The sequence below is a fragment of the Alosa pseudoharengus genome, unplaced genomic scaffold, assembly GCF_046254945.1.
Source record: "Alosa pseudoharengus isolate Yale_2024_CS ecotype anadromous, Long Island Sound unplaced genomic scaffold, YU_APseudo_1.1 YU_APseudo_1.1_scf_16, whole genome shotgun sequence".
NCBI classification, from domain to species: Eukaryota; Metazoa; Chordata; class Actinopteri; order Clupeiformes; family Clupeidae; genus Alosa; species Alosa pseudoharengus.
In genome coordinates, this window is record NW_027468630.1 from 25,417,408 (window position 1) to 25,428,686 (window position 11,279).

General features: G+C 43.7%; 1 protein-coding gene across 1 annotated transcript in view; it reads right to left on the reverse strand.

Moving 5' to 3' along the window:
* The window catches only part of pigg (phosphatidylinositol glycan anchor biosynthesis class G (EMM blood group)), a 104,131-nt gene extending 93,148 nt beyond the window's left edge, over nucleotides 1–10,983 (reverse strand). Inside the window, exons 1-2 of the mRNA XM_076287548.1 lie at nucleotides 10,339–10,983; nucleotides 9,655–9,860 (exon numbers count right to left, since the gene is read on the reverse strand). Of these exons, the coding sequence (XP_076143663.1) occupies nucleotides 9,655–9,860; nucleotides 10,339–10,492 (360 nt within the window). The 5' untranslated portion in view covers nucleotides 10,493–10,983. The remainder of the gene's footprint in view (nucleotides 1–9,654; nucleotides 9,861–10,338) is intronic.
* Nucleotides 10,984–11,279: the final 296 nt, after the last annotated feature.

Below are 11,279 nucleotides of genomic sequence, written 5' to 3' on the forward strand. Positions count from 1 at the left end.
AAGATAGAAGAGTAGGCTCATGCCTGCTTACAGAAGTGCCACTCATCATCATAGCATATAGGCCGTGGGTAAGCCATTAAGCAGGCACAAACACTCCTGCTGTGGAGAAAAAAAGGCCCTCACCTTCACACACACATCTCCCCCAACTCACCCTCACACACACATCTCCCCCAACTCACCCTCACACACACATCTCCCCCAACTCACCCTCTCACACACACACACACACACACACACACACACACACACACACACACACACACACACACACACACACACACACACCTTCTCCGACTCCATGCAGACAAAGCCCACCTGTGTAACAGTAATGCCTGACTGATCAAGCCCATAGGGAGAGAAAAAGACTATTTTGATAACATGAAAGTTTTAATACACAATCATTACAATAAAAGCAGGGCTGTTGAGCTCTATACTCGCAAGATACATTTGGATGGCGACCCATTTTAAATGTTGCATAGCCTATCTCTAAATTTGATCCAAGGTGTTTCTGAAAATACATGAATCTTTTACAGTAGCTGAAAACAGTTGTGTTGATGGGGACTGATGTGGATATGTTGTCCATTTTCTTATATCTATTCAATCATGTCTGGTCTATTATTAGACCTACCTCTTTTCAATCCATTATTATGACCGCCGCGCAGCGAAGCGGCGGTCATATAGGTTTAGTCAGAATTATCTTTTTTTTTTCTTTTTCGCATGCCCAAATTTCCGTCAATGAGTCCCGGGACACTGAAAGACCGGGGTACACGACACTTGGTGGGCATGTAACCCCACATGGATAGCATGGAACCATCGTTTTTCGTTTTGATCTGTAGCCCCCCCGCTGGACTGGACCCCCCTACGCGGCGGTCATAATAAATAGCTCAGACAATGGCAGAAGTGCCGTTCGTCATGTTATATTTTCTACAGTCTATGGTTATGAGGTTATGTGCCATCAAAATGATTTTGGAGACGTAATGTTAAGGTCGGAAAACTCACTTTAGCTGATGAGCTCTCACCCTCGCTGCCGTTCGATGCTTTGCTGAACATTGTGTAGCCTACCTGTAGGTCGTTGGCACCTTTATTTGCGACCGACGCGTATAAGTGCCTGCTTTGCAGGTCCAGCACTCAGCTTCATGTTGATATCGACCGAGACAAAAACATGGAAATTTACGTTTTAATTCATCAGTGAACTTACACTAAACAAGGAAGTTTGCGCTATTGAGGTGACTGACTGACCAATTAAATGTTTGAGATTACTATCGACCAATGACGGTAGCTGGTCAGGCTCTACACCCTACATTTTCCACTCAATGCAAAGCGAACTGTAGGGGGAGGCTGTGACTAGTATGTGAATGAAAGACATAGATACTGTATATCCATGAATGAAAGAGAGAGCAATGCAAATTCGCTGTAGGCCTAAACATGTTTGAGGCTAGAATAACAAAATCCCGGACATCTCTACCATTGAAATTCCGCCCGGACACATTTTTAGGTTTCAAAAAGAGGACATGTCCGGGCAAAAGAGGACGTCCGGTCACCCTAAGCTAGAGTCAGTACTCATACAGCATTTCATCAGCAGTGCTAGAGTCAGTACTCACAGCATTTCATCAGCAGTGCTAGAGTCAGTACTCATAGAGCACTTCATCAGCAGCTAGAGTCAGTACTCATACAGCATTTCATCAGCAGTGCTAGAGTCAGTACTCATACAGCATTTCATCAGAAGTGCTAGAGTCAGTACTCCCAGCATTTCATCAGCAGTGCTAGAGTCAGTACTCATACAGCATTTTATCAGCAGCTCCCTCCTTCAGAAACGTCTGCAAACATGCAAATCTGGCGCCTGGAAAAGTTCCCACGGATATGCATTTTTGAAAGCTCCTGCAGTTAAAAATAACAAAGAGTCTTTTGAAGTGAGCACCCTGGACCGAAGCTCACTCAAGTCCTCAGGGGAGCCCCCGCGCTACCCTTAGAGAATCTCTCACACAGACTTCAAAAACCCACAAGAACTGTGGAATTTGCATAAGGGCAAGTTGAATTTCTTTTTTTTTTGTCTGGAACGATCACTTCTTCCAGTATTTGAACCCGACACTGTTGTTCTCTCATTCAACAAACAGAACATCAGCAGTTTTGGTAGCAAGTCAAACAGTCTCCCAGCAGCGGTGTGAGAATAGTAATGCCTCTTCTACTCACAGGCGAGGCCCTATTTTGACTGCAATACAGCAGAACCTCAAGGCTCCAAAGAGTGGAAGGGGGGAAACAAAGTAAAGAAAAATAGAATCCAATGTGAAAGCCATTGTTTACCTGACGCTGATAAAGCAAGCTGGGGGCTACGGCAACCACTCGGGGACCAAGAGGAAAAAAAATACCAACTGCGAGCCTCGTTGCTGCTCTCCAGCATTTCTGTCGATTTCATCATAGATGAGGTGGGGGTCCCACTGACAATTAGCTTCAGCATCTCCTGACTAGCAGTCAGGCAAGCAAGCAGCGACCCACACACACATGTAATAGAGGAGCTCATAAGTTTTGGAGGATGCAGACCCTGGTGCACAACACACACACGAGGAGTGGAGGAGTTGGGACAGCACACACACACAAACAAACACACACAGGCTAAGAACAGGAGAGCTGATACACACACACACACACACACACACACACACACACACACAAACACACACTCACACTCACAAGCACACGCACAGAGCTGGAGAGGATGCAGACCCTGGTGCCCAACACACACTGAGCCCCAGGGCCGGAATCCATGGAGATTCCCAGAGCACACAGACATAAAACAGCCTCTTTTAGACTCGGGCTGCTCACACTGGAGGCACTGAGAGAGAACATTACTACTCATTACGCAACAGCAGCACATGCAGCTCAAGGCACATCAGCAATAGGGAAATCTCGACTTATTTTAAAGACACAAAGAGAAGGTAAAATCATCCAGAATTTTACCCTTTCCACACACACACACAAAACATGACCAAACCTTAGCCAGAGTACCTGAACAATGCAAACACTATTCAGCCCAACTGAACTGCAGCTTCCATTTTCTAGACTACAGTAATTGTTGTGCTGTGGCTCTTCTGCATCCACTCACGCACGTCAGTCTTCACATGGTGCAAATCCCTTCCATGGTTCAAAGCCTAGCCTCAACCTTAAGCACCATCTTCAACCTTACGTCATAGATATCAATACTGAATACTGATCACTCATCTTCTTTTCAGTCAGCTATTATTTTCCAGAGTATACCCTCTCTTCACAGTGAATGTCACATCTTCTGGCAGTGGCAACTTTTTAAAGCTCTTTTTGACCATTTCAATAGGAAATCCAGACTGGAAACACAGGAAATTTGCATTGAATCATCTGATGTGCATAAAAATTCAGTTCGCTAGAGGGGGTGGATTAATTCTCGATTCGCATAAGGTGTGATGCGATCAAAGTTTATGGAAACAGTTTATCTGCATGCATAATCACTGCCTTTATACCTACGACTACGTGTTTCCATAGACTTTACACTGACAAGTCCGACCGTAGGTTTTGATCCCACAGCTGATTAGCTCTTCCCTTGATTAGGAGAATTGCACATGCACATTTTCTTTAGCCGGGTTTTCACAAATGAGCATAGAATATGTGAACATGCTGAATGGAATCCTGATCTTGACTAGAAGACTCATTACATTAGTCCCCATGTCACAGTCTTCAGGTGTGTCACCATACCCGCACCCAGGAGTCCCCCCTAGGCATGAGTCCCACTCCGTGACATCAGAGAGGGAAAATGTCATCAATACTGAGGCACAGAGATTCATCATCTTTTCAGTCAGCTACTGTCTACATCCCTATCTACATCCCACACACCCCATTAACCGCCCCCCCCCCCCTCCACACACACACACACTCCCACCCACCCAACCTACTGTTTTCCAGCGGATGCCCTACCTCTCTCATGGGGCATGTCATAACCCATGACATACAACAAACTGAACTGAAGCCTCCATGTCACAGAGATTCAGCACTCACGCTAAAAACTTCAGCATTCACGCTAAAAAGATAACGTGCATAACCCACATTTGCCCCCACTCTTCAGCAGCCCCCCCCCCTCCCCGACTACGTTGTGGGTGGCATTAGTGTTGGCATCAGTCTGGCCCAGGAGGACATGCCCATCTGAAGCACAGTGTGCGCGTCACACTAGCTATCAGGAGTGTTACCGCTGCCCTGCCCGTCCAGACCTCCCCGGCTGGTGCAAATCCCACTCTGTGACATCAGAGAGGGCAGACAGGCTTGACCACCTCCGCGCCGCACTGCTGGGAACTTAATGAGGATGACGCACAGACTGACCCCGATGGAGCGGGAGTCACGTCACACCACGCGTGAAATGTGAGCTGGGAGCACGGGACAGTGTGGGGGCATGGGCGGAAGGATAGCACAGAGGTGTGTGTGTGTGTGTGTGGGGAGGGGGGGGGGCTAAGCAGAGCAGGGCAGAGCCGAGTGGGGCGGTGATTCAAATCCATCACACGGCCAAAGCCCTGGGATCTGAGGGATCTTATTTCAAGGTCTGGGGCTCTGTGCGGCGTGCTGCGTGTGGTGGCGGTTGGCGCGCCGAGCATCTTAATTCAGGGTGCGCCGTCCCGCTGCCGGGGCCGCAGACACAAGGCCGGATGTGGGCATCAGTCAAGCTGTGTTGTTTTTTTTTCAGACCTGTCCAAGAGTGTCAGCTGTCAACAAACAACATCAACAACAAAGCAAATGACAGATGGTAGGAGAAACAGAGAGAAGCAACAGGGAAAATGGAGAGAGAGAGAGAGAGAGAGAGGGGGAGGGAAAGATGGGAGAGAGCAGAGAAAGACATGAGATTGTGAGGAAGACAGCAGGCTGGGGAGTGTGAAAGAGGATGAGGATGTGGTGTGAAAGATAAAAGGACAGAGAAGAGCGAAAAGGAGAAGAGAGGAGAGGAGAGGGGGAAGAGGAAAGGGTAGTTTGCGACCAAATGAGAGACCAGCTGTAGAAAAGGACAGAAAGCCAGAAAAAAAACAAAAGAGAATGACTCAAATATGCCAGAGGCTTTTGACGTGTGGCACACCTGGTCTGGACGACACCTTTGGCACCTGAGAGCAGCTCCAACTGCACTGGGGCATGGGGCAACAGACACCTGTCAAATCCACCACCCCAGTCATGCTTAGGACGGAAGACATAGAGCACCTCAGCCAGCCCGGGGTGATTCACAGATCCTCTCCCATCCAGACAGCCCGTTTCCCTTCACTGCCAGCGGCTCCACCCTTTCAGACCTCCTCCTGTTGTTCCCACCGCGGCTGCCTGCCTTCACCGACTACTCACCCAGAGAATGTGCATGATTGCCCACACGTGTAATAAGCTACAGGGTAATCACCGGGAACGCAAAGACAGGCACGAAACTGAAATAGACCCGTGCACAAATCCTGACAGGTACACAAACCAAGTGGAGCGGGGAGGCGGCAGATCATCTGATGAAGGGATTCTCATCTAGAATATCAACATTTTTGGCAGCAACATTAAACTGTCTTGACACTGTTATTCTGAAAAAAAGGAAATAGCAACTGCAATGCATGGGAGCTTTCCTCAGTCTATGCCTTAATCACCACCCAAAAAACTTTTCTTTCCGCCCCAGCCTTCATACTGCTGACATTTCATTAGTGTCACTCAAAAGGGACAGAGGATACCATAAAGCACAAAGGGAAAAAACTACAGGTAGAGAGAGAGGTAGAAAATGTCCATGTCCTTCTTACTAATCCATACAGTGTGTGTGTGTTTTTTTTCAGTCACGACTTACCCTCTGAAAGAAATACAAAACATGCTGCTTGAAATGCTTTTAAAAGGCTCTGCTAGTCAACATGATGCTTTAATATACCAAAATTCAGTGATCTAATCACACTAACTATGCAGCATTCAAACAGAGAAAATTGGTCTTCTTTTCCCCTCAAGTAAAGTAATATCAAATGCTGTCTTTCAAAAGCACCTCTTTCATCAGAGACTATGATGACTAGTAGGCGGCATTACATTCTGTGTCAAAGAGCCATGACAGCTTTTTAATCAGACCTTCCAGTATTAAGCAAAACACTTAAAAATACTATCAGAGAAGGAACACAATTATGCCTTTGCCCAGAGAGATCATGTGCCTTAGCAACAGCAGTTCCCTTTAATTTACCGGTATTGAACCACACCTGGGCGACCCAGCTTAGAGCAGGCCATCCAACTAACCATCCATCCATCTCACAGCCAATGAAGTGGCAAAGACAAATCCAAAGATACTGAAAGAGACATGGTGCAACGCCTGGGCCATCACAACAAACTGCCCACTTTATCAGAACAAATGGTAGACAATGGCTCTTTTCAATCACTCAGTCACCCCTGCGTGGAAAACACTCCAGTCCTGCAGAGCTTTGGGGACTGCAGTTATTGCCTTGGGGTGCTGCGGCAGGCTACGCCTTTCAGGGGAAATAACACTCTGCGTTCTTCACTTGCGGTGGAACAGAAGCCTTTGCTCGAGTAATGAATTGAGAGCTGGCTGAAACAAGTGGCCAAAGTAGCTGTTACACAGGGAAACAGCAGACACTGGCAACCAGCCCCCTGAAAGAATGAAAAACAGACGGAGAAGGTAGTACATGCACAACACGGAGCAGAAATGTCTTCAGACGGCAGACAGTAAGTTCTATCTTGCATTGTCTACACTGAACATGCACCAGGCATTTCATTTGGCTGCCTAACGTTTTGCCATGTGCGGTATTCTTAGAAAACACGGACAAATGAAAGAACTGAGAGCAATGACCCATAAAATGAGCTAAAGGAATGAATGGAAAGGAAATAACTGTCTGTTCTTTGACCCAGACTTCAAAAAGCCTGCAAAAATAGACAGCAATTTCACCTCTGACAATGGCATAAACTGCACACAATCATATTCCTGCACACCTCCTCACAGATGTGACTCTGGCTCAGCAAAAATAGACAGTGGTCAACTTTTGACTTTTTCAACCAGTTTACCTTTTGAAAGCATGAGAATCTACACAATTGGACTCAAGTCAAGTATGTGGGCTGAATGCTGTGCAATTCTCGAGCTGCACCATGTAGCTGAATTTACCAATTCAATCAACGTCATGATATTTTCCTTTCCTTTAATCAGTGATGTTATTTGAGCCTTTGAACCCAAAATATGCAATGGCTAAAGTTGCTTAATGTGGTAATTTATGAAATAATCTCTTTTGTCACCCTATTACAGATCTTTTTTTTCCAGATTTCATTTTCAGATACTGTACTGTACTGAGTACTGTGTGAAATGGAGCCAGGAACTGAAAACAGCCAGCCAGCAAGTTGTTGATTCAATGAGGACTAAAATGTGGGTTAGTTGGCCGAGCCACGTCTGTTAAATGATTAAAACAAACAAACAAACAAACAAACAAACAAACAAACAAACAAACTGCAGTGACAAGTCTGCGCATCCTCGGCTTCTTTCTGTGACTAAACCTAAACCTATATCGCCACCTGCTGGCACATTCTAGCTCTGAATCATTCAGTGGTTTAAGGCAGTGGTTCTCAACCTTTTTTCAGTGATGTACCCCCTGTAAAATATTTTTTCAGCCAAGTACCCCCTAACCAGTGCAAAGCATTTTTAGTTGAGAAAAAAAGACTTAAAACAGAGCACTGTGCCATCAGTGTCTAATTTATTAAACTTTGGAACTAATAAACACATACACATACAACTTATATTTTCCTGAAATATTTATTAAATAATTGTTTTTTAAGTATTTTTGCATGGATTCTACTTTTTAAATATATGTATATTTTAACCCTTAGTTTTTTTAGGGCATTTTCACTACCTTTATTCATAAGGATTTATTCTGGTCATTGTAAGTGCCACACACACATATTATATATTGTTTTTTTCTGGCAGAGTCTAGGCTATCCAGATCTGCCATCATTTCATGTATTAGTACTAGCATTGATTTTATTTTGATTTTTAAAGAATTAAAAAAGTCAAAAAAATCACCGCTCATCTGTTGAGGTGCTGGATTAGCAAGTAATTCAATGAAAAGTAAAGAAAAATCTGCACACTCAAGTCTTTGCAAACAGGTTTTTACTCTATGTGCAAGCTTTCGGTCAGATGACCTTCTTCAGGCAGAGTAAAGCAAAGGTCATCTGACCGAAAGCTTGCACATAGAGTAAAAACCTGTTTGCAAAGACTTGAGTGTGCGGATTTTTCTTTACTTTTCATTGATTTTTAAAGAATTAAAATATAAAAAGCGTATTATAAAAAATCTTATATTTTGACATGTATCTTACCACAGCAAGCTCATAGCTCTACATGCATTTCATGTGTGTGTAGGGCAGACTGTCCTGAATCTGGCACTATCATTGCCATGGTGGATTCTCTGGGGCTGAGCAATTTACAGACATATGTGGTGTGCGCCTTACAGAAATAAATGCCATTTTTTTTATTTAGTGATTAAAAATGACCTTTCTGCGCTCCATATCTGGAACACAAACTGATCTGACCTGACTTGACCAGAGTTTACGTGTGTGTGCCTGTCTGCACTCATGATTCTCTACAACTTTTTACTGCGTTGCCATGAACAAAGTAAAGGCAAAAAGGTGTTTCTTTGTCGAACAAATTGGGATGCAATGTGAGCCTTGAATTGAATGCCATGCAGGAATTTGCTAGGATCTCAAAACCGGATTATGAACATTCTTTGCCATAGAGAAACACACAATAGCGTTGGATTATAAACATGCTTTGCCACAAAAACAGACAAAAACGTGAGGTAAGTCAAGCTATATGAAGTTATTATTTTGCTGTCACTTCGTCTGTTTTATAACCCAGAAGGATGTACTTGGTATCAAATGATAGCTCTGTGTCTCCTCATTCATCTGGCATATCTATCCGATCACAGGTCCGCGGGTAATTCAAACGAGAGTAATGGGTGTGCAGTTGGTTTTTGTACATGACGTTATTATTTTGCAGTCACATCGTCTGTTTTCATAAGCCAGAAGGATCGACATAGTTGGTACCAATGGATAGCCCTGTGTCTCCTCTTTCATCTGATATGCTTGCCATATCTATGCGTTCACGGGTTCGCAAGTCATTCAAATGAGAGTAATGGGTGCGCAGGTGGGGTCCGCAGCACATTGTCAGGAGGTCCCTGACAAAGTTTGCTACAAAATATGAAATTGTCTTATATGGCGAAAAATGCTACAGTATCAGTATTTGCCCAATTGATCTGCTGATACTGTATGTTACATCAATACGTCAAAACATTTTACTATTAAATAACCGCCAACAAAATGAAAGTTATGTGAAGCAAACACTATGTGTTCAACACAATAGGCCTACATTTGACAAAGAAACAACAATCCTTGAAAAAAAATCCTACATACTGTCAAAGTTTGCTAGCATGATTATATTAGCTCTCTATGTTTTTAAAATACATATAACATAAGCATCTAACAGAAAGGCTCTACAGGCTCTACAGCTACATGATTAACTTAAGTTTTATGTGTTGCGATTATGAGGGGTCCTTGGAGAATTTTTCACTCCATGAGGGGTCCCCGGCCAGTTTGAGAACCCCTGGTTTAAGGAAATGGTACTGGGCAATTTGGCCAGAAAAAGAGACTAAATCAACACCTCACCTTGATCCTTGGCATTGTGACAGTAGGCGGTCTAGCCTTGGCCACAAAACTGTGAGTGGACCCTCGCTCCACCAGGTGCCTTGTGTATGGCATGTATTTTTTTCCATTGGGTCCAAACACAAAATCCTCTCTGAGGGCATCGATCAGTACTATCACCACCTTTTTAAACAGAGGCGGGGGGACTTTGGATGAATTAGGACCATTCCCTGCACAAAAAGAAATTAGTTTAGTTAATGCATAGATATAACCAATTTGCTTATGATTAGGTCCCTAGATAAAAACACAGAATATGGGTTTGGCGCTTTAACGTCATCAGACAACCACAATAAAAAATATATTGATTTCCTCTTTATTCTTAGCCTAATGTTGTCTGTGTGTGTGTGTGTGTGGATACACAATTGCTTCCAAATACACAAAACCTCTAATGCAAGTCAATCACCATTAACTTTTGTAATCTTACAATTCAAGAACACAAAAAAAAAACTAAAACATCACTCTATCGCGTAGTTATGGCCGTCATGAAACGGGACAGCATACTGTAAGCAATATAACATGAGTAGGAGTGGGTTTGATAAAAGATATTGCCACGGCTGTAATTCTCTATCTCTATACAGTCGTTAGACAGCATACAGCAACTGGATACAGGAAATGCAGTTACACCTGGAAACACAGGTGGATAGCTACCTGCCAAGGGTTCAGCTGGCAGGTCAGACAGTTTATTCTTAGATGAGAAAGATGATTTGACAGGGACGGGGAAAAATCCTCTTAAGAACAGGGCAAGGCCCAATAACTCAAATATGAGGCAAAACGACGCAAAAACGGACGAACTGACTTTCATTATGGCAACTATAACCTACTTTCTTGCTGGACAATCTAGCTCAAGACACAGGATAGCTTAGCTAGCTAGTTTGATTCATTTGACAGTTCAACATAACAAGCTAGCGTGTTGTTTCGTTCAATTACTATTACCCTTGCACATTAATGCCACAATGACTGACAACATCAGCAAATGTATGACATATATTAGACCAGTGGCATGCTTTTAAAAAGAGTAAAAAACAACACGCAGAGATGCTTTAAACTGAGTTAACGTTAGCATTCAACTTAATCCCCTCCACAGCAACAACAGCAACGTCGGTAACCAGCAGTGGCATCGGCATATCCAGCAGAGCGCCTTTCTATTATACAATTATACCCCTTCTGTCGGTTTGAGGACTGCAATTCAAACGACTCTGTTTATTTTAAAAGCACCGTGTGATTTATACGAAATGTATTAAACTGGATGCAAATACAAATTGGAACCATAGATTGGAACAGGTGGTACTTCCGTGTTGTTACGAACTAAGGGTAGCAAGTAGGGTTAAAATTATTGGCGTCATGTTGATTCGCGAATGTAAAATAGATCTTCTAGCGACATCTGCTGGGGGGAAAAGTCTTCTATCCACACGCCAACACATGGCCAGAAAGAAAGAATGGCCAGAAAGAAACAAGCTGTTGCTTGTTTTCAGTTAACAGCTCATGCTGAAGCAGTAATCATCATGTAATCGTTCTCCCCGTTGTGAAACAATCTGTTGCAGCACCAAGACAACAGACACAAGGCATTTTCACCCAAAAGGAATGCTTTA